The sequence below is a fragment of the Dermacentor albipictus genome, chromosome 6 (genome assembly GCF_038994185.2).
Source record: "Dermacentor albipictus isolate Rhodes 1998 colony chromosome 6, USDA_Dalb.pri_finalv2, whole genome shotgun sequence".
Classification (NCBI taxonomy): domain Eukaryota; kingdom Metazoa; phylum Arthropoda; class Arachnida; order Ixodida; family Ixodidae; genus Dermacentor; species Dermacentor albipictus.
Window position 1 is genome coordinate 21,941,950 of NC_091826.1, and position 23,673 is coordinate 21,965,622.

A 23,673-nucleotide genomic window follows, 5' to 3' on the forward strand; every position below is an offset into this window, starting at 1 on the left:
TAGGTGCGCAAAAGGTAGCGATTGCGCTGCCTTTTGCAAAGCAGCTGTCTTTGGAAGACATGATGGATCGCCTCCAAACGTGCGAAGGAGAGGATTCAGTGAAATTTCAAACTCCGCGAAGAAGGTGGGACACGAACAGAAACATAGAGCCGTACACAAAGCGCAGACTTACATCTGGCTTTATTTCGTGAAAGCAGTAACTTTCTAAAGTTCTACGAAATAGATAAGCAAGGAACAAACGACCATGACGAAATTGTGCACGAGGCAGCGACGAAAAATAGCATTGCCACGTGTGCTCTAAGAGCGTGGGGGAGTCTTAATATGCCCATATAAGAATTCGATTTCATTCGTTGCTTGTACATGTCGCGCCACCTAGCAGCGGCGGTGAGCATCCGCGGGTAGGCCCTCACCGTCATTTTACCATTGTCCGTGGCGCGCTCAGGCCCGCCTGCAAGCCTGCTTTTCCAATGGATTCACCGCGGCCTCTTGGCAGCTTCTTCGTGACAAGTGTGAACAGAAAGAACAAGCGCAGATACTGCTGCGTTAACGATTGTCACAACCGCGAAGGGGATGTCGGCATCAAATTGTACCGCATCCCTTAAACACCCAGGGTGTCAAGCAACCCGGCGGCTGAAGTGGATCGTCGGGGTTCGTGTCGTTCTTGCGAATTTCTGTTAAACGAACTAAGACGTAAATGCAATAACAAGAAAAAAAAAAGAACCAGCAGCGGCATCCGTAAAAACACGCCTCAACTGCGTAAGAACGCGTGAACTGATTCCTGCTATTGTAAATCAGTTTTGACAGTCGTTTAGCTCGTCTTGCTCCGAAAAAAAAAAAACGCGCAGTGGTTGTTAGGTGTCAAATGTAGCTTCGTAAGTGCTCCGTGCTGGAGCTTTGTGCGCGCTGTGCCTCTTCCTGTTCCAAGATCAAGACGCGAATGCTGGAACCGATCTCATTTGTGCCGATGTTTTCTCGCGCTTAGAACAACAGAACTAAGGTTGGAGGGCACTGCAGCACACGTCGAGTATTCGAAAATGAACATTTACGTCGCGCTCGTAAGCGTACATTCGTTCAGTCTCCACGTTGTTTAGTCTCAGCTGATTGTTCTCTATGATGCTTCAGCGGTAACGCCCTCTCACATACGAGCCCGAACGACAATACCATAATATGCTCGAGGCACTTTGTCAACCTCTACAACTGTGAGGTGCAAAGCACGCTTCAAGTAATGAAGTGCCAAATGACAGTTGAAAGACGTCGACGGCCGTATTTGCTCGCTCCAAAGGCATAAAATAATGCATTGTTAAATCACTTTGAGTTTAACGTCGTAAGCATGCTTGCTTTGTTGTGACAAATACTTCGCGACCTGCGGTGGTTGCTTAGTGGCTATGGTGTTGGGCTGCTGAGCGCGAAGTCGCGGTAATAAATCCCGGCCACGGCGGCCGAATTTCGATGGAGTCGAAATACCAAAACACCCGTGTAATTAGACTTATGTCCACGTTAAAGAACTCCAGGTGGCCCAAATTATTCTGGGGTCTCCCACCACGGCGTGCCTCCTAATCAGGTCGTGGTTTTGGTACCTAAAACACCACAATTTAACTTAAGCACCTCGCTAAGATGTCCGTGCTGTTCACTTCTTTGACACGATATGCATGGTTGTCGTCGTAAATTTGACGTCCTTTCTCAAGCGTCGGTGGTCAAAAATAAGCCTCGATGTTTTCGATTGCCTTAAAACCGCAATTCAGAACGTCCGACAAGTTTCAAACGAGCGCCGCAAAAGCATGCCTCCGCAGCAGTGGCCGCCTCGGTGTTTCGCGCAACTCACACAGTGGCGCTGATGGTTGAGCCGATCGCTGCGCCGCCTGGCCATTGCAGGGAGCCCATGTGGAATGCCTCGGTAACTGTTTTTTTTTTATTTTGCCTTTGAAAGGAATTCGGTGCTCTCCAGATGCGGGAAAGCAGCGCTTACTGTCGCATCTCTTGCAGTGCAAGGGGACACGTTTCTATTCATATCCCGTCTTCCTGGCGCAGTTCAAAATTTTTTTCTGAATCTATGAACCGGCTAGCCCAACTACACGCCTGACTTCCGAAGAAGAGGACCCCGCGCCTAATTGAAGGCAGGGAAGTTCTGAACGCCGGCCATCTAATTTGTCTCGGCGTTCGTCAAGGCATACAGTGCTCAGGTTGTTACTATTCAAGGACGGGTTTCTGCGAACGTCGCACGTTCGAGGGAAAAAAATTTCAGCCGCGCTGTGAACAATATAATTCACCCGTCGGGGAGCAAGGAGAGGAGGTGCCATACCAGTAGCGCTGTGCGAGTAATCTAAAACTCTCTATTGACAGCCATCGCATCACGAAACCACAGTGGCTTGTAAAGACCGGCTTCACATAAAAAAAAGAACTTTTGCTACTCGCACATGTACGAGTAGCATCCGCAACGTGTGCGCGATCGCAAAGGTGAAGCGTATCCATCGTGTGAATAACGCTGCGAGCTGCTGCTGCCAGGCGCCATCGCGCTTTCCGTGTTCTTTATCGTTTTTTTTTTCCCTCGACTCTATTGCCTCCGCCGTGGCGTGCCCACGCTGACCGACGCGGCTTCCGAGAAAAACGGCCGCCTCGGAATTGCGGCCCTCCCGCTTGTTCACCGCATCGACGGGTTCTCATTGCGCGCCCGCGACGCCACTTACCGCCCTCTACCGGGAAGAAAAAGAACAAAAAAGAAAGAAACCACCGCGAAGAAAGAAAGGGAGAGGGGCCTCGCTACAAAGGAGGCGGCCGTCGAAGAGTCCGAGAGCGGGAAGAATGTCGGACAAACTCCGTAAACTATGACGCACTGCATCGCGCGGGTGCGCGTAGGAACGTCGCGCCAATGCCTTCCAGGAGGCAGCGCCTCCACCCCACATATTTTTTACGTTCTCCTGATTTCTACTTGTTTGAGCTGTTCTTTTGTTTTATTTTCTTGTGCGCGTCTTGGTGTGTTCCCGGAAGACTGCCTAAACGGCTTTCTTTCGTACTCGTACTGTCCATTCGAGTTTTCTTCTTTTTTTTTTTGGTCCCCGTTTATGTGACCTTTGGAAAACGATTGTGACGTGACGCATACCTCCGTGCGACTCCGGATTGTCGAAGGTCTCGAGAGATTGCCTAATTCGGAGATCTTCGAATTTCCACTCACGTCACGGGGGAGAATTGAGTATGCGGTCGTTGTGCCAGAAGAGAGAGAGAGAGAGAGAGAAGGGCAAAAGGCTGGCAGTAAATGAAATCGCAGAATCACAATGGCCTAACCTTTTCGCAGCTGTGGATGTGTCGATTTCGGCACGTGCTTAAACTCGCTCCGTGCACGCTGTTTACGAGTCTTATTTGTCGAGCCCGTCGGTAAGCGCGATTATCACGATAACGATGAAATCTAGCTTACTGAAGATTTTCTTAGTTTTTTTTTTTAATTCTTACGATCACCATTTTGCGAAAAGGTGATACAGTGCATGTGGTCCGGTGTTCAACAACAGTGGAGACCCTTGGGCCATCGCATATGAAGAAGTTCGATATAACCGGTGACGCGTATTGACAGTGTTCGTAACAACGAGAGCTGGTTGTAGCAGTGAATGACGCGTACAGTTCGCGCTTTAGTGAAAACACATCAACACGCCAGAACGCAGTTGTAAACACCGTGCTAACAATGAAAAGACAGCGAGAAATGGGTGGGAAAAAAAGCCATGCGCCTGGTCCAATCAGAGCGATCTCAATGTCAACGCCGACACGGCTTCTTTCAGTCGCGTGAGCACAAACTGCTTTCGTCGAGCGCCGAAGAGTGGGGGAGAAAAAAAAAAGCAACGCACGAGTGATGACGTAGTCAAGAGGCGAGCGTAGTTGGCCCCAGGCTAACGTTGGTCACGCGCCCGTGTCGAAAACGTACGGCGTCGGGTCTTCGGGATGACCCTTCCTGGTTTTGCGTTGCCCCGGGCAACAACAATGTCCTCCTTCTGGCCGCGCGAGACGTGGTGTCGTTGTCGGAGGGGGTGGTGCGGGGGGGGGGGGGGGGGCGGTAGAGTCCGCGCACGAGACACAAGCACACCGGGCGGGGTCGCCACCACCGTAAAAAATGGGAAACACTGTCTGCCCGTAGAGGCGAGTGGGGTGTGTATGAGGATCGGAGAGAAATCTGTTCAGGTTGTTGGCTTTCCGTTTCTTCCTGCTTCTGCTAAGCAAACGTGCTAATAGGGGGGAGCGACACACACGCCGTCCTGCAAGGGGCCGGTAGGGCGAGCGGCGTTCCTCATCACGAGATTCCTGACGAAACTTGTGTCTCAACCCCCCCCCCCCCCCTCCCTCCCTCCTCTCATTTTACGAGAGCACGCGGGGATAGTCTCGTACCTGTCCGGCCATCGGTGGAGAGCGAGGCTGAGAGAGGGGTGTCGAAACCTCGTTTTCTTTCCTTTTATTTTGCTCGATCGTTTATTTCTTTCGCTCGCGAAAGTGGGCAACGCGGTGGAGAGGAGGTGTGCGCCCGCAGCTTTTCCAGCAGGCCGGCCCGAAGGAAGCCGGCAGCGAAGAAGGCAGAGAGAAAGGGCGAGGGTATACGTTCAGGCGCGTCCAAAACCGCCCATTCCAGTTTGAAGGTCGGGATACCTGCCTCGCTTTTGGTGGTGGTGGCGGCGGCGTCGTCTGCGGCATCAGAAGCCCCGCTTACCTGGCCAAGCATCTGCCCTCCCCCACTTCGTAGCAGAGATTAGGAGGGGGAGAGGCGGCCGTAGACTGGCGACATAGGTGTGTTGCTCCTCTCCCATTCGGCTCGCCTGAGACAAAGAGGGGCAAAAGCAAAGCGTGAGGAAGGTGCGTGCGTGTATGTGTGTGTGTATCGGAGGGAGGGGTGCCCAAGACGAGGAATCTTTCGGGGCGAACTTGTAGCTTCCTGCTTTGAAACGTCCTTCTCTCGGAGCGCGCGATCGCCGCTTTGCTTGCTTGTTAGGAGGGGCGGAGGGGGCCGGTGGTGGTGAGGCTCGGAGGGAGGGGGGGGGGGGGGGATAGATTTGCCACTCCTTTGGAGAGGACGAGATTCTGGACAATTTTTTTTTTTTTTTCGGAGTACCTCTCGTTCTACCTTTTGTGCCCGTTGCTTGGTTGCTGCTGCTGCGTGCGCTGGTTGCTCTTGCGTGCCCCCTTGCGCGTTGCGTCGGCTGGCCACCACCAGCACGAGCAGCCAGCAGCAACCTGTGCTGCTGCCGCGGCAGCGGGCAACGTGATTCCCCCCTCGCTTGCCTAGCCGTGTTCTCCCTCTCCTCTCGCAAAGGTCTCGTTCTCCTCCCCACCTCCTCGCCGCGTACGGGGCCAGTATTCCCTCGCCCTCTCTCATAGCCTGGAGAGATAACCGATTCCCTCCTGCCTTAGGGTGAAAACGCCGGTGGCGCTGGTCGTCGGCAAAGTAGCTCGCGCGACGCTCCCGGCAACACTCCGAGACAGTCTGTCCTACGCGGGCATCTTCTTCGCGCCGCCGGCACTTTTGGGCGCCCTTCTTTCTTTTCCTCCCCCCCTTTCTTTTACTTCTCGGTTTCTTCTTTCCATACGACCCCCCCTCCCTCCCCCCATTCTAACCCCTCCGCCCACCTGTTGGCGCGCGCCAGACAACGACCGCGTGCCCGGTTTTGGCTATACGCGAAAGTGTTTGTTTCTTAACCTGCGGCGGCCCCCGCGACCCTGTGCCGGTGGGCACCGTTTGTTGACCGACCGTCCAAGATCGACTTCGCGCCTTCCAGCGAGTGTCGATTTCCTCGACGAGTGGACAGCCGTCTCGTCACCTGGAGCCACCCCTGACGTCGTGCTGTTGCTCCCGCGGCGAGAGCGTGGTGGTGGTTGTCCTCGCTACCGTAGTAAGTTCACGTGCAACGGCGCGCCCGCCATAACCACGCCGCCGCGCGTGTGTGCTTTCCTTTGCCCGTACTTGGCGATCGGTTTCTCGCCGCGACTACGTTGGAACAGCGAGGTGGTGGTGGTGTTGGTGTTGTTGGTGGTGGCGGTGCTGCACGACGCAAGACCGAACCGTGGCGACTGTGATATCCAGGTGGAACCGACCATGCGCTGGATTCGGGCAGACAAGCCGGACTGACCGATTCGTCCCTGCCGGTTTCGAATCGCACGGGCCGAGACCACGTGCGTAGCGGGGAGTCTCAGTCAGCTAGTCGACGACCAGAGTGAATAGCAGCGACATGAAAACCACGAAGCACGTGATCGCTACGCGCCTGCCACCTGCGTGCTCTTAGCTGGCTGCCGCACCTGGCATGGAATGCACCTGATCGAAGAAACCCCACGGTCCAGGACTGCCGAGGCAAGCGATCGCAGGATTCGGAGACTAGGAGACGTTTTCTTGCCAAGAACGTGTTCGAACGAAGAACGGTACGAGCAGGTTCGGAACTTAAGTGAGACGCAGTTTTCTGTCGACGCGTAGCAGTTGGGGCACTCTGGCTGGAGTTGGCGGTTGTAACGTCGCGCACTCGGGTGTCTCCGAACACGGGCCCGCGGGACGAGTCCCCGAAAAGAAGCGGGCGTCCGCACTGCGATGGCTCAGCTGAGCCCGTTGACCGGCACAGACAGTCCGCCGCCGTCTCGCGCGGGCAGTAACGGTGCCGCAGGGTCCCGGGACCGCGGCGGCTCTGGGTCGCCGGGGTCCTCGCGAAAGAAGCGTCGCCAGATGCACGACCCGGACTCGAGCGGCGAGGACGACATGAGCCCGACGTCGCTCGCCAAGAGGTTCATGTCCGACGCTGCCGGGACGTCCTCGCCAGCCACGACGCCTTCGACGGACGTCGCCTCTTCCTTCGAGCTCATTGACGTCACTGAGGTACGTTTCGAAAAAGAAAAAGAAGGCCGAGCCTTGCTTCCCTTCTCTCTCTCTCTTGCTCCTGCCTGGTTCAGCCCCGGAAGAAGTCTTCTTTTGTACGCATCTTCCTTCTCCTCCTCTTTTCTCGGGTGTTCGATGGATCTCCCGCGCTTTCTCTTGGCACGGACACCGGCGCAGAAAAGCATGAAGGTAGCGATTACATCTTTCCTTGCTACTGCTTCCACATAGCCGATGATGCAACGCCGTCTCTGACTTTCCATTTCGATCATATTTTCTTCTTTTTTTTTTACCCTTTTCTCTTGGCGACTTTGTTGCGCTATGCAGCCACGTGATAAATGAAACTACGGATTTCTTGTTCCGCGTGAATACTGCTTGGTTTGCTGGTGTAATGGAAAGTTGTAGGAAAAGAACTTTCAGATATTCGTGATGCTTCGAGGAACTGTGCTAATGCGTATGCTGCGCGGTGTCCTTGTTGCGCTTTTTCTTACGGCCATGTACCCAGGAAAAATCCTAGTATTTCTGGCCTCCTATCCAGAGAGTGACGTAGCAATCACATGGCTTTTTGACAAAAATCTTTTGCGATCCTGTTTTATGTTGATGTTCAAAGGCAAGAGCGTTTTTTGCAGCGATGCCTGATTTCTCCTTTAGGCTCAACACATGTCTGAGTACTGCAAGTTATCTGACACCTAACAAACAGGGTTACAAAACAAAACGTTAGTCGGGTTTGTTGGTGCGATTTCGTAGCTGTTGTAAGAATTGCGTTTTAGAAGAGTTGGCTCAAGGTTATGGCGTGATTCCAGCCCAAAGAACCTAAGTGCGAGAAGACAAACCTGGCGTTAGCGGAAATGATAAGCACATGGCTCTTCTGATAGAAGACACCACAGCGTGACCAATGATGATGCGGGCAACCCTTTGAAAGGGTACCAAGTTCCCTTTATTTAAAACACATCTTCTGTATCCCAACACAGTCCTAATACGTTTCTTAATGCGTTTTTCATGTGATTATGAGCAAATAACGCATTATCCGAGATAACATGACAGCCGAAGATTCTTCCGTTAGCTGTACACACTGGGCAAAAAGCTACCTTCACGTAAAGCTGTGCTTGAAGTGAAAGAGAAGGTGTATTTGACAAGGCGCCAAATTGAAACTATTGAGACCAGCCTTTGAAAAGTCGTGAACTTTCAGCGCTTACATGCGGCTGCCAACGTAGATACTACCTACGAGTGATGCCGCGTCGATGGGCTGCCGTCGAAGTTTTTGGACGTAACAGGGAATGGAAATGTAACAAACAGGAAGGTAATGCACATTATCCTTCGGGGAATAAACGGGGCCGGCGTTTCAGTGCATACGAGCCGGGAAAAAGTTAGAAACAGGAAAGTATAAACGAGGTTGTGCTGCGTGATAAAGTAACTTCACCCGCTTAGCAACCAATATGCTCAATAGTATCTTCGCTTCGTTGCATTGCAAGACGAACTTTGCAACCTTACTTTACTAGTTCTCATCACAAATTCGCTTGCCTTCCCCCGTGCGTCGTAAAACTCCCAAGGCCGCTTAGAAACTTTCACATTTATAATTTGGATGGATACTGTGTTACTCCTACTAGAACAGGCTCAATGGTTCCTGTGCCATTTAATCACGCTATTAACGACTCATTCTCGTGTGAAAGTTTTCTTATTTAGCTTCTCGTTCTCAGGTACCGTCACCTATCTCAGAAAACATAGTCTGAAGAAAAAAAAAGAAAGAAGGAACCACGAGTCTGTATTTGTCTTGCTGCGATATACCATCGCACTTTTGGATCCACGCAACACCAACAACCCAACGCTGCACGTTGCCGCAGTCATTGTTCTACGAAATGAGTTCGTTTGTTTACTCACCTTCTTTGGTTTCTTCCTTTTGCTCATTTCGTAGTCAAGTTCAGTTAAGTTTGCTTCAAGTTAAAAGAAGTGTAATAGAAGTAAAGGCGAGCTTTGTGGCTGAACGTGAATGATGATTTCCATAATTTTGGATGGCAGAATATGAAGTCCTAAAAGAGCTTGACATTCTTATACAGGGCTGGACATTATATAGTATAAAACTCTGGTTCCCCCTGTTTCTGCAAATCTCCGACAGAAGGTGAAGCCTGTATATACGTCATAACAGCTTGGTTCTTACGCAGGCCTGATAGCCTCTGCTATAAACTCTGGTTTGCCCTGTCTCTAAAGCTCGCCTAACGACAACAAGTCGGAACCTTGAGAGGTTCGATTCTTAAGCAGGGCGGATATATCGTGCGCTCAACTCCGGGTACCCCGTTTCCCAAAAACCCCCTAATGACGGAAGGCAAAGTCGTGGGCCCATAGTATACGCGGATACCCGCGATCGCTTGCCCGTCAACTGAGCGATGAGGATAATCTTTGATGTTAATTCCTCGGGGGGGGCTGCCAGCACAGCTTCGATTCGCGGTGCTGGCTGGCCTCTTGTGTGATCGATGACGTCGAGAGCGCCGCCTGCCGTTCTCGCGGTGGTCGCGAGATTACGATACGCGCCTTGCGCGATCCCTTGCCTCGAGCAGCAGGCATGCTGCTGCTCCGCAGTGACGACACCCTATGGCGTGCCAGAACTGTTCGCCTATGCTGGCTGTTTCTATTACGCTGGAACGCACTGCATAGGCTGTATGCGGAAGAGCAGTGAGGCCAAATATATAGACGAAAGAAAGTAATCAGACACAATATTCTTCACTTTGACACTTATCGTTGCAAATGAAAGTGTAATGATAGCGCAAGAGAAAGAAATGCAGGCAGGGAGGTTAACTAGGGATTGTCCTGTTTGCCATCCTACACATGGAGAGGGAGTGGAGTGAGAGAGAGGAAACACACGTCTATATCAATAACATGCACTGTACAATGTGTAGCGGATCTACAGCCGGACAATCAAGTCTGTCGCCTTCAAACCTTGAGTAGATTGCATGATAGCCATTTTGCCGAAGAAATGCACTGGCCTCACAACTCGTCAGACCAGAGAGACACACGAACTCTTCTCTAGTACGTGGAGGAACGTTTAATGAAAGATCGATGCGTCATGACGTCACATTAAACCGGCTCACCCCATTCTATAGCTGCCCCGCGCGATCGCACCCATGAGAAAGACGCGCAGTACTCCAGTTTATCATTATTTTTTACGAACGTCATCATCGTATGCTTAATCCTGGTGCTCCAGCGCTGCACGACGTTATCAAATTTGGGTGGGCGTGTCGCGACAACGTCGATGACGCCAGGTCCGGCATTTTGGGGACAAATCTAAGTGTAAAAAGGTTGTGTCCAAATCCGTACCGCAGCGTCGGTCGCCTACGGGTAACTTGAGCGGATCTCGAAGGCCCTGTTGTTGCTGGCTCCGTCCGCCCGAAAGTCACTGCGGAGCAGGAAACACGTCGTGGCCGCCACGTTGTAGACACCACCTGCCAAAACATATCGTACAAGCGCTGCACAATCTTCGTACTTCCCTGAATGCGTTGGCTAGCGCTGACGTCAGAAAGGATTGGATTGGATTCGCTGTGCGAGCGCGCTGGCTGTCGCGTGGCGTTCCCCAAGACGGCGCTGTATTCTCCACTGAATAAAGTGGACCGGTAACGCATTGCAAGCGCACGTCTAGATACTTCATGGACAAATAAGTTATGCATATTCGTTTTCATTGATAAAAGTGATCAAGCGGCGATGTTGATGGCGAATGCTTAACTTATTGAGCGTTTAGTCCAACACAAGAGTGGTGAGTTACCTTGCGTGCACCACTGCTGTTAGTCTGCGTAGCACACAGAATACACAGGTAGAGCTGTTTGCTCGAGGCGTTGTTAAGCGCCATACTTAATAAGCTCAGAGAGGGTTGAGCGTTGTCATTGCTTCGCATGTCGTTGCCTCACATGACACATCGCACTGTGGCAGAAGTATTAAACTTATTAATAATAATAATAATAATAATAATAATAATAATAATAATAATAATAATAATAATAATAATAATAACTTCTTTATTTCCATCAGTGATGGAGGTATTACCTCCATCACTCCGTATTACCCTATTAAATCGGATTATGGGCATGTACGTGCCAAAACCACAATAGGGTTATGAGGCACGTCGCAGTGGCAGCCTCCGGGTCAATTTTGACACTTTTATTTAACGTGTCCCTAAATCTAAGGGCATGAGCGTTTTTTATTTCGCCCCGCTGAAATGCAGCTGGCGCTGTCGGGTTCGAATCCGCGACCTCGAGCGATACCATGGCTACAAAACTACCGCGGTGGGCACAGAAGTGTTGATTTGACGTTCGACCGCTTTGGCCTTACGGTGCGCTTTCATGCGGCTCTGCTTCTTTACGGCCCGCGAAACTTGTCCACCTGACAAATTTGTCGTGGTGTTTATTTTTTCAGAAGTAACAGGAACGTACCGTACCGTACCTTGAACTTAAATTTACCGAGCTTGACGGCAACCGCAGTAGCGTTTTCTTGCCTTGTCACTTCAACTTCTCCCTAACTCCCCCCGACCAATTTAGTTAGAACCGACTGCGTCGGTTCTACCGATTTGCTGCTCCCTTTCCGTCCGCCATTTTATCTAGCCTCCCTCTCGTCTCCTACGTTACCAGGAAGGCAAGCTCTGCAGTTTCTGCAGTGCTTTTGTGGGGGCTCACGGGTAATTCCAGCAGTCTAGAGGGTATCTTGCACGTGCGACTCGATGGAAAGGTGTAAACGAGTCCCTTTCTCGCGTCACCTTTCCCCTCTGCCGGGCTTCTGTCGTGTATACACACTCTGTGCACGTCTGAACCCCCCCCCCGACGCGGTGTGCTATACAGGAGCAGCAGCGGGAATGTCGAAGCAAGAGGCAAAGAAAGCTTCGCTCTAATAAAAATGTCACCGCCTTCGGGGTGCAGGCGAAGGGAGCGGTTCGTCAGGGTAGGGTGCCTCAATGTACGCCTCCTCGCCCCCCTCTCCGTATACGGAGCGGGTGAGGGAAGTGTGCGCTGAGGCACCCTACGCCAATGGGTCCTGCCGGACCCACTGAGCCCTTCCTGCCGGACTGCTCAGCCGCTGCCATGGCGACACTTTAACCCCCGAATCTCCTATCTCCTTTGCTCCCACTATCCCCCCACCCCTGTTGACGCGGAGCCACGCTCCCGCAAGGGCTGCAGAAAATAGCGTCAACCTTTCCTTTTCCCTTCAAGAACCACTTCTCTCTCCTGAAGTGTGCTCTCTGGACAAATCACGAGAAGCCAACGAACAAAGACAACAAGGACAATACTAGGGGAAATTACTCTTACTTCCTAATTGACTTAAAGAAATGATAAACGAATGGCAACGAAAGTGGGTGAAAAAACAACTTGCCGCAGGTGGGGAACGATCCCCACGTCTTCGCATTACGCGCGCGATGCTCTAACCGGGGTTTCACGACAAAGTGAAATGCCACAGCGCGAGTATTGGAGTCACGAGGAACGCTGTCTTTGTCAGGATGTTGAAAATGCGTTGTGCTTTTAAGGCGCACGTGCTTAGTCATTACACCAGTGTAGGCATGGCGAGCAGGCCCACATTCTTCAAAGGCATTCCTTATCACAATGTGAGCATGCCTCCTGGGCCATGCACAATGTTTCTATAAAGACCCACGCAAACGTATTGCGTGCGGAGGTCGGTTATTGAATGGACGGGTTGCAAAACCCGCGAGGCCACTTTCCTGCATTACGAAAAATTCAAGCACAAATAGCGGCGCGGCCCATCCTCGTTGCGACTGTTGCGTGCAGTGCGGTGCAGCGTCTCGCGCGCCTGGGCTGCGCGCCAGAAGCAGCTGGCGACAAAGAAGTAAACGGAACTAGCCCCCCCGGTGCACAGGCATCCCCAGGAGCTCAACGGGCGCCGGCGGGCACCACACTGCACCTAACATTCCCATCGAGGACGGGTTACGCAGCGATTGCTGCACGAAGTTTTGGCGTTGCAGGTCTTGAAGCTCTTCTATTGCGCTGCCGTTGCGTCTAGCCCAGTGGGCGTTGCGGTTTTTCCGTACCCCAAGTTTGACGATGAGACTACGCCACTGCGCAGATCGAAAAATACGGTTTTAAAGATTCCTATTCGCTTTTCAAAAGAAACCACTGTGCGTTTAGACACTTCGAAGGGTAGGCTTTTTTATGGTGCTACAATATGGACCGTCCTTTAAAGGCTGAAGCTTTTTGCTGACTTGCAATGTGCTAGATAAGCTTTCGTTTGTAGTAAGCAGAAATGTGGTGCTGCCTTCACCTTCGTTTTCGGTGAGTTGGCTTGGCTCGTCTATCGACATAACAATGACGACGGGGGCCAGCCAGCCATGACGTAGGCGCGTAATTGGGGGGGGGGGGGGGGAACGCGGTGCAAATATAAGAAATGTCATTACAACAAGGCGAACTTATCGCACAAGCTTTTTGATATTCAAAAGTGGTTGAAAAGGTCAAAATGTAGATGGTGTAGCCACAGTTACTCAATCTTGTGAAACAAGAACGATCGGCAGATATGACAGTTTGCGTGGCGGGTTATAGATATCGCTCTATTTTCAGCGTTACTGGAGGAGGGACTCTTACTTTCTTTTTTTTTTTTACGAGGCTCCTCAGATCGAAAAATTCTGCTTACTGAATATCCACACGCTTTTGGAAGTAACTGCTGCAGATGTAAGCGCTACCGGGGGTGGGCTTTGCGTTGCGCCATAAAACACTACGTCCTTAAAAATCGGTTGTCAATCCCTTTAAGCTTGGCAAAGCTGGGTGCGTAACACCCAGCTGAACGACATCTTACGCCATGCGTCATTGTAATCTGGTGCCCCTTTTTATTCGCACCGCTAGCGGCCGGTGTCGCCCAAGTTTGGATGATGATGATGATGATGATGATGATGATGATGATGATGCTTTATTTGCATTCCTTTGAAACGCGGTCGTGTCAAATAGTCGCCTAGCCCGAAATGACATCGTTATACCGCCCTCTGGCAGGTACCGAAGCGGTGGTGGCGCGTGGATGGAGGGGCTTCAGCAGGTACAAGCTGCCTACCTTATGTACTAGCACAATGCTCGCATTTACTCGCGGGCAGTTGATGCGGATTAGAAGGTGGGATAATTATGCGGGGAAAATTTTCCGAGATAATGTTCTAGGCGCTAAATAGACAAAGAAAAAGATGCAAATTGAAGTGACCGTAACGAACGCCAGCTTGTCTGAGCTCGAACAAAATATTGTTCGAATAAGACAGCGCTTAATATTTGTTGTAAGAGCACAGGTTCTACAAAAAGCAGGTATACTGCGGAGGCCCTTTAATTGCACACTAGCTGAATATATTACAGCCACGTCACCATGCACCTGGTATCCCTCGCCATTGTCGTCTGCCTTCGGCTCGAAACCAGCCGCGAAGCTTCTGTATCGCCCCGTAGCGATATAGATTATAGAAATATACAGAATACGTATATTGTCACTTGTGTTTTTAATTGAATTGCTTTGAGCAGACGGCGCTGGCCTGCCATGGGCTATCATAATCACTAGCCTGAACAAGCAGACGACACTCGCTGTCGCAATGTTTGAGAGCGCCATGATTACTCGAAGGAAAAAAAAAAGCTTCCAATTTTTTTATCACCAGTGTGTGTGTGTGTGTGTTTGTGTGTGAGTGAAGGAGGGTGTCAGCGTTATGGCATTACCACTTATCTGGTATTGCCACTTGTGTAGTATTGCCACACGGTATTGCCACACGGTATTGCTACTTATCTGGAACTAAGCTTTTCCTCACGCTGTCCGAAATTCCGCGTCGGTTCGTCTTTGGCAACGTCGCTTTTTTGGAAGGAGGCCGCTTAGCGTTCTTTGCTGTTCCAGGTACGCGTACACGCTCAGAGAAAGACATTCCTGCCCCGCCCTCGAGGGGACCGGCCCGCGACGGGCGAAGCAAGAAAATTGAACCGCACGCGCGGCGAGCTTTGACGTCCGTGAACTAATCACTCCAATTAGGCGACGGCTCCGGTCGTTGTCGATACGCTGTCGCGTGACGCCGGCGCATTAAGGAGCGGGAAAAAATGTCGCGCTCCGAGACGAAGCGTCAGGCGTGTAATCCCGCCGTCATTTGCGGTTGCATTCATTATCTGCGCTTATCTCTTTTTTTTTTTTACTTTGTCCCGGTTCCGTCGTGTCATTCTTGTGCATCAAGTGGACTTACACGTGCACTGACTGCGTTTCATATTTTTTTGTCTTTGTGCCTCTGCGTTGGATGAGAGTAAGAGAGAGATCTTGTTGTTCAAAGCGGAGAGGTTAGCTCGTGTCGCAAGTATTCGCCTACTTGCTACTCGGCAACGGAGTGGGGTGATAAACGCCCTAAAAGAAGAACGCGAGAAAAAAAAGAAAAGTAAAAGGATTTATGACTTTATATCTCTACACCACTTTTGATGTCTTCAGTGATGATCGTTCCAGTTCGAGTTGCCGTCTCGATTTCGCTGCTGGCTTTTTATGTGATGCGCGGTCGCGTTCAAGCTGAGCTACAACACTGTCTCAGCGCTCGAAAGGTCTCCAAGACGGTGCGGTGGTGCTGATGTGCGAAAAACGATGGGAGAACTAAACGCCGTCCTAATTACTTGTACTAACTACACCAATTTATCGCACGTTGGCGCCACCGTGTAGTTATGGAGCCCCTTCGACCACAGACACCATACCACGTTGGAGCTCGTACTGAACGCGACTATAAGTTAGAGAGGGAATGACAGCCAGAATTATGATGGGCAGTCAGTTGGTTCAAGGTAAGCCAACGAGGAATCGAGGGCTTAATTAATAATATTTGGGGTTTTACGTGCCAAAACCACTTTCTGATTATGAGGCACGCCGTAGTGGGGGACTCCGGAAATTTCGACCACCTGGGGTTCTTTAACGTGCACCTAAATCTAAGCACACGGGTGTTTTCGCATTTCGCCCCCATCGAAATGCGGCCGCCGTGGCCGGGATTCGATCCCGCGACCTCGTGCTCAGCAGCCCAACACCATAGCCACTGAGCAACCACGGCGGGTAAATCGAGGGCTTGACGTTGTGTTCAATCTTCAAGTTTTAGAGGACTCGTGGTAGTAGTAGTAGTGGTAGTAGTGGTGGTAGTGGTGGTGGTGGTGGTAGTAGAACAGTAGTAGTAGTAGTAGTCGTAGTAGTAGTAGTAGTAGTAGTAGTAGTAGTAGTAGTAGTAGTAGTAGTAGTAGTAGTAGTAGTAGTAGTCCAGCGCCTCTACAACTAACACCGCTTCAATGAGATGAAGATGACCTGGATAACGAAGGAATGATTCTGTCCCTGTCCTGTTGCGAGGTGTGCGACCTTCGCAGCGAAGTGACCCGTATAACGAATAATTTGGTCGTCCCGAAGAACTTTGCCATAAAGGCTTTAAGTTGTGCTTGGTTGTTTATTTAAATAAATGAATAGCTATATGACGGGAAAAGAACGGAAGAAAAATTATTGCCGACGCAATAACGGTCTAGAGCAGTCGGCTTACGCATGGAAGAACGAGCGAAAGAGTAATACTGAAGGGGCGAGGGAGTAGTGGGGGACAGGATAACAGATATGATACAGTGATTGAAAGAACTATTTACACAGGTACAACAAATCGACTAGGCAAATGTTATCCATATAATATAGGATTCGTAAATTCCTTTCTTTGTGACGTCAGAAAAGTCTGACCCGGCGTACGGCGGTCGCCTTGTAATTAAGCCGGAAATGGCCGAAAAAAGAACATACTGCCCGGCGGTGACGCCGCGTTCAAGCTTCCGCTCTCGTTTCGTTGTGGGCTTCGAGAGCGTCCACTCGGGTTTATTCAGCTGTATCACTACAAAGCAACGTACTGGCATTCTAAAGGAATCCAAGGACCCTACCTACAGCGCTCAACCCTGTTTAAGTATTCAGGACGCGCTTCGCCAAAGAAACCGCATTTCGCTTGTTCCCTGCGCCTCCGCACTCCGAAACGTCTTATTTTATTGTCTTTATTTGTTACTTAATAACACTGTCTGCCTAACGACCGTTACAACAAAGGGAGACATCAGCAAGCATCAGTGCAATATGACGGACAACTGAAACGAAAACACGAATAGCACAGCAGAGCTGTGGATCAGTTGAAACGTAATGCAATGTACAACCACCAGAGTGAGTGAAAATTTTATTCGAAATGTCCGACGATTTGGGCGGGGTGGGGCCATAAGCAGTTCAGCCTAGTGGACGGTCGCAGAAGAAAAAAGATTATGCCGATTCAATGCGCACGTTGTACTTTATGTGAAGTGATTCAAGCAAGAATCACGATATAGATTGTATTCAACTGATACTGGAATTAACGTGTCATTGTGCTTATACCAGATATTATTATTATTATTATTATTATTATTATTATTATTATTATTATTATTATTATTATTATTATTATTATTATTAAGCTCCAACGCCTTGAAAAATTGCATTATGCATATAGCTCGATTCCGCGTGGTCAGGTAGTTTAGCGCGCGACAACTGTCGGTCGCGGATCGCGCACTAATCGGGAACGCGCCGACGAGTTCGTCAAAGCCATCCTCAACTCGGGGGATTAGTAGCCACCAGTGGGGTCCTGCAATCCGAGGTTCTTCGAAGACGGGAGGATGTGCCACGACGAATTCAACCATGAGTAGGTCTGCCAGGAGGGGACGTCCTTCACAGGGCCTTTAGTCCGAGGTTCTGCGAAGACGGGAGCATCTGCCAAGACGAATTCAACCATGAGTAGGCCTCTCAGGAGGGAACACCCTTCACATCGCCTGTCCTCCGCCCATACTCCACGCCGGAGAAGGGGTCAGTGTGCCCCCCTCCCCGCCTTGCCTGTTTGTGTACACTGATGTCCATAGCTCTCTCCAGAGGGAAAGGGCTATATGACGTCGCCCGTCTGCTAACGCCGGATTCGGGGAAGGCGACTGGACAATGACGACGCAGGTGTTGAAAGGAGAGACGGACGCTTGGAGATATCGGCTGCTAAAACTTGATCATGAACTTCTTATTACTTCTTGCAAAACTCTTGTACTTAATGTAATATAAACGTGTGCGTTTAAACGTCTTGGATATCAGGCCCAGCCGCACGTTCCCTTACTCTTCCACGCTGAATGGATGCCACAAATCTTTGGATCCCCGGTCGCAACACCGTGTAATCAATGCACACAGAGAGCAATTACCTTTCCCAGAGCTAAGGGTCTGGTGAGATTACACAGGGATGTTTTTTGTGTGTGGTGCACATTACGGCTTTTTGAACGCATCATGATGATGATCTGTTGGACACGTTACACCTGCAGACCCTTTTAAAGTTGACGTATGCGACTGGGACTTCTCTACTGCCTCAAGCACACCGATGCTACAGAGAGGGATAAGCTGCAAATTGTCTGGATCGATCGTCATGCCGTGGTCAGGTGAATTTAGACTTGCTTATATTTATACTAGGAGCTAGACAAGTTCGCCCACTCCTTTCATGCAGACCTGAACGGCCATCTCTTCGTAAAGACGACTTCACGAACTACCACAACTTTCGGTTTCGATTGACTGCATTGTCTTTGTTGTGCGAAAGAACTGCTGTTGGGTGCTGCGGTCCTCGTATTTTGGCAGTTTTGTCAGAGAGAACGAAAATTCTGGAGCAGCTAGCGCTTCCCGCATGAACTCCAAGAAGCTGTACAGCGTTTTCTATAGCTTCTACGACTGTCCCGTGCGGTGAATGTGAATTTACGCACAGAAGGAATGTGCTCGTTATTCAAGAGGCACGTTTTCATTCAAATCAAATGGAATTGGCGTGATCATAATTAATTAGAAATAAAGACGTACACACAAAGCGATATTATCCGAACTCCTTTTAGAGGTGTCTGGGGATTCGGTCGATTGAGAGAGAAAAAAAGTTTAGATATTAGGAACAATCACGAAAAACAGTTGCACAAATAAAAAAAAATAATTCAGAACAGAGTATTGTAAAAAATACGTATCGCATAGAAAAAAAGACAAGGAAACAACAAGAACTAAAGATTGAAATCGGTAGCGAGTTGGTAAACAGTGCTTAGAAGGGAAGAAACTGAAGCCATTTTGTTAGTTTCTGACGCATGCTCAATGATCTGCTAAACATCGACATCATCATCGGCCTAATTATCTTTACTGCAGGCCAAAAACCATACCCAGCTATGTCCAATTACCGCTGTGTCGCACCAGCTTACATTAGCTTGTGCCTGAAAATTTCCTAATCTCATTATCCTATATCTCATACCTCAGTCATCTGACGCATGACAGGCGTAATAGGTGGTGTCCAAACCCACGCCCGAGCGACGGATCTCTCTCGCTAATAAGAACAGATCTCTAAGGCTGTGCTTTTCTTGACCGCGTGCGCAATTCGGTAGCCGGAAGCGCGTCACAGACGCCATTTTTGAGACACCTAGCAGGGAGAGATACTCTTCCTGCGGTGCACATGTATCAGGCTGCTGCCGATAAAGTTGGTCATGATGACGATTAAGACGATACACTGGCGTGTTACGAATAGTATTACAGTTGAACCCAACTGTAACGGACACGGATAAAGCGAATTATTATATCAGTCGCACGCGCAAAACTCTGTGGCCCAGACTGATTTCAAGATAACTCCTTCATAATAAATTCGACTTTTAATATTATCGAACTTTTCGTCCAATGCAAGGTGTCGCCTGCCGCTTGATGACGTAGCAGAACGCCGCTTTTATTGACGCTCAGGAACGCTACATGAAAGTCACGCGCAAAAATTATTGCCCCTCATGCACGTAGTTGTGTATTTAATAAACTGGCTCCCTCATGGCTTCTTTTTTCCGCTGGAAATAAGAAATCCGTATACAACGAAAACGTGTCGAAAGTTCGTTATATGCGAGTTGGGGGCGTGTATCGAATTATGTCTGTGTACATTTACCGCACCAACCTGTTCATTTCGAGCGGGTCGACTCGTAAATGTGCGTAACCAAAATCGGTCGTTCTGCGACTTCTCCTTTTTTGGCGATGGATCGAATTCCTAAGAGAAGTAGGGCAAACTTCCATGTTTTTTTTCTCCAGGATAAACAAGGTGCCCGGCACTGCACCTTAACTCTTTCACAGCGCCAGTTATGCGGGTGGCGCCCATCACACGCAGCCCCCTGCAGGAGGACTTTCTTCCTTCATTTCGTCGTGTATGTACAGCCTGGTGCCAGCGATGATGGGCTGTGGCCGCTGCCCGGTGGAGCGCTTCGGACCCGCTCGCATTCCGTGACCGAACGATTTGTGCGCAAACGGGTTCGCTACCCCTGCAGAAAGAAACACACTTGCTCGTTGAAAGCTAGAAGGAGGGAGTAAGGGGGGGGGGGGTGCTTGTTCAGCACGCGTGTACTGGCGTACGTCGCAACTGTGTGTGCACGATTTCTTTTCTTTTTTTTGTGCCCAGAATCGCACGCGCACGCCCCCGTAAATGCCTTTCTGCCTCGACGAAACTGTTTTAACTCAATGTTTTACGAACCGAAAGACACGAAGGTGGGCGTCTGAAGCTTATACTGCGTTGTCCGCAACAACGGGACCACCCGTCGAAATAGCGCGCGTAGCCCATATAGATATGAAGATATTTCGCCTGGGTCGCCGACAGAAGACATCGCAGCTGAAGGCGACGAAGGGACTACTTCGGTTTTTGAAAGAGACGGGATTGGACAAGCGGCTGTGACAGTGATGTCACCTACCACGCAAGAGCGATGGACTCTAACGGACGATGTGTGTGCTGTGCTATGTGCTCTCCCTCTCCTCCCCATCTTTCACATCCCCCCCATCCCGCTCCCATGTGTAGGGTGGCGAACCGGTTGAGCTGAACTGGTTAACGTCCCTTCCTTTCCTTCTCCACTTTTTCCTTCCTTCCTTCCTCACTTGGGTGTCGCTTCGTCTCATCGCCTATCGCGGCATCACTGGACAATTTTTGTATGTGGCCCTCTTGGTGCCGGGCGTTTCGGGAGTCTCCGCCCGCTGTATGCGGCAGGGTTTTCCCAAAGTGCGACGAATTCGATGTTTAAGTAAGCGGGCTTTAATGGAAAACGAACTCAAATAGGAACCAGCGGTTTAGCTGTAGTGACTATGCATATTCACGCGTGTTTCGCTTGTTTAACACATGGATGCCGGAGCACAATTGGTCGAGAGCATTGTGCTCACCATTCACTGTAGTCAGCCCAGACAACTACGAAAACCCGCCGTGGTTGCTTAGTAGCTATGGTGTTGGGCACGAGTTCGCCGGATCGAATCCCGGCCACGGCGGTCGCATTTCGATGGGGACGAAATGCGAAAACACGCGTGTAGTTAGATTTAGGAGCACGTGAAAGAACCCCAGGTTGTCGAAATTTCTGGAGTCCTCCGCTACCGCGTGCCTCATAATCAGAAAGTGGTTTTGGCGCGTAAAACCCCATAATTTTTTTTTTAACATTTACGAAAGGAGTACATGGTCAGAATCATTGGAGTGTGAGAAACAGCTTAAGTGTTGGTGGCGGGGAACAGATTTAATATGGATTCGATGAATGTCTCTCCTCTCAAGAGCTGACTCATGTCGAAGCAGGTCAGGCAGAGACTGTCTGGCGGGTACTGGTGTGTATTCGGCATTAAGCATGCCAGTGGCCATTTGGATTGAATAATAACATGGGACACTGTGTCGACATTTCTTTCGGTTAATAACTCACTGACGGTTGGTCCGGGCACTAAACTTCTGTCTGTGAACGCGCCCGTCTGCTTACCAATCGAAAGTATAGTACAGAGTTACAGAGTACGTTAGTACAGAGTACAAGTTAGTACAGAGTACGTTTGACGGCGAAAGGGGACCACGGCACAGAACAGGTGTGCTAGTCGCTATTGCCAAATTCTCAAAAAAGAAACCAAATGAAACATCATATTACACGCATTTTTGAGAATCAATGTTACGCTAAGCGTTTTACCAGGTAGGTGCCTATCTATGGCACAGTTTGGAGTTTCGCCAAGCGTTACCAGATGGCGCGATATCCATGTGTCTGGTCAGCTGTTGCGGGTGCGATGCGAGCGTGCGTGACGACAGCGTCACGGCGATGATGACGTGATGACTGAATTGTACTCCTTACGAACGCTTCCAACCTGTTCCGTATCGGGTGGTGCCGATCTCGGAGGCAGTGCACAATACAAACCGCGCTGATCCCAGAGGCGGTGTAAGGCCACGCAGCGTCTCGGAGCGCTATCTGCCATAACCGAAGGATGCAGAAGACAGCACTATTGGCTATGTTGCATTAATGTCATGCGAAGTGACGCCACGCACCAGCCTTCTTAAAGCTCTTGCTTGCACGTCGGAAGGAGGGTGTTAAAGGAACACTAAAGAGAAAAATGATTTCCTTCTGCTTCAGTAAATTACCTCTCTGCGACGCCAAAAGCCCTACTCTTACCACGATAAGACGCTTGGTAATCCAGAAAAAGCGCAAGAACGAAAGACGGGTGGCGACGCCTCCTCGAAGTTCCCGCACCTGGTCGCTGTGACGTCATGGATTCTGATGGCATCTTCTAGGGCCTACTTACTTATACAGCGGTACAGACTGACTACATTGTGTTGTAAAAGAACCAAATCTTATGCATCGCAAGTTTCGGGAGCCTTTACTCAGCCAACGTGGCCCAAATGCGAAAGCATACTTTGGAATCCCTGGCGTCACACTGACGTACCGGCGTCGGGGTTTCGGCGCGAAATTCAAATACTGATACTTCGACCTTCATTTTCTCATCTAATAATCAAACTTACTTTGAAATGACTGCCTGCAGAGTTCTCAATGTTTTGTTAGTCTAAACTGATTTATATTTTCGCTTTCGTTTCCCTATAAGGTTATTATCTCGGATAGGGCATACCTCTGTTGCCTGGTCGGAGCGTCGGGCTCTGGAGGATTCTAGTTCGGACATGCAGTTGCTTTATCGATGAAGTGGTCCCAAACGAGGGGAGGCAGGTAGGAATTAACTCACCTTCCCCAAAGTGCCTGTTAAGAGGCGACGTTATGCTCCGCACTAACAGGCTCGTTAGCGCGGGTCTGCTTTTCGAGGTCAGCCAAGCGTCCGAGGAAAAGTCTGTATGCGCGCAGCCGCAATAAGGACGCACACCACATGGAAAGTCGCTTCCATGGACATGAATGGGACAAAAGAAAAGGACAAAAAATAGAAAGGAATAAAAAAAATAGAGGAACTTATGAGAACCGATTAACCGGGCACGTCCATTTACCGTCGCAGCTTTTCATTTTTTTTTCTTTCCTCAACTCTTCTGTTTGAGCTAGTGGTCGCGCACGTAGCGTGAATGACTGCCGAAGCTTGGATGAAGAGCGGAGCCTTTGGCAGAAAAAAAAAAAGGAAAACGAAAAGCCGCTCGCTCGCTATACCGGGGCGTGCGTTTTGCGAGTAGATGATTTAGCGGCGCCATGCTTGGTAGGGCTCGCGTGACCGAGCGTGCCCTTGTGTGTGTTTTGATACGGGAAGCGACGACTGCTCCTCTCGCTGGCTGACGCACGCTTTCTCCGCCGGCTTTAACCCGTGCAGTTTCTCTCTCTTTCGTCCTTCCTTTCTCTCTCTCTCTCTCTTTCTTTCATTCTTTCGTATTAATAAATCTATGGAAGACGTTGGTGCCTCGTTGAAGCTTTGGCTACTCTTCTGGTTCGACTTGCGACGAAAAGAGGAATGCATCGAGAATAACAAATCCATAACCCTGCAAAAAAAAAAAGCAAGGCATGTTCTCGTGAGGAATCGACAACTCCTGACAAACGCTGTAAAATTTCGAAGCCGTGTAATTGAGAAGCCAGGCCAGGTGAAGGGATGATTACGTTTACAATAAATAAGAAAGTTCGTAGAACGATTTAGACTGGCAGGTATTCTTAATG

At 49.9% G+C, this 23,673-nt stretch overlaps 1 protein-coding gene across 6 annotated transcripts in view; it reads left to right on the forward strand.

Annotated features, from left to right (window-relative positions):
* Nucleotides 1-23,673, forward strand: part of TfAP-2 (transcription factor AP-2) — a 302,474-nt gene that overhangs the window by 166,485 nt on the left and 112,316 nt on the right. Inside the window, exon 1 of one of the 6 annotated variants that reach the window (XM_070540081.1) lies at nt 5,026-6,826. The exons of 3 other annotated variants lie outside the window; for them this stretch is intronic. In XM_070540081.1, coding sequence (XP_070396182.1) covers nt 6,545-6,826 — 282 coding nt within the window. In that variant the 5' untranslated portion in view covers nt 5,026-6,544. Of the gene's footprint in view, nt 1-5,025; nt 6,827-23,673 lie in introns of those variants that run through there. 2 more of the 6 variants (XM_070540082.1, XM_070540083.1) reach the window with 2 other exon arrangements.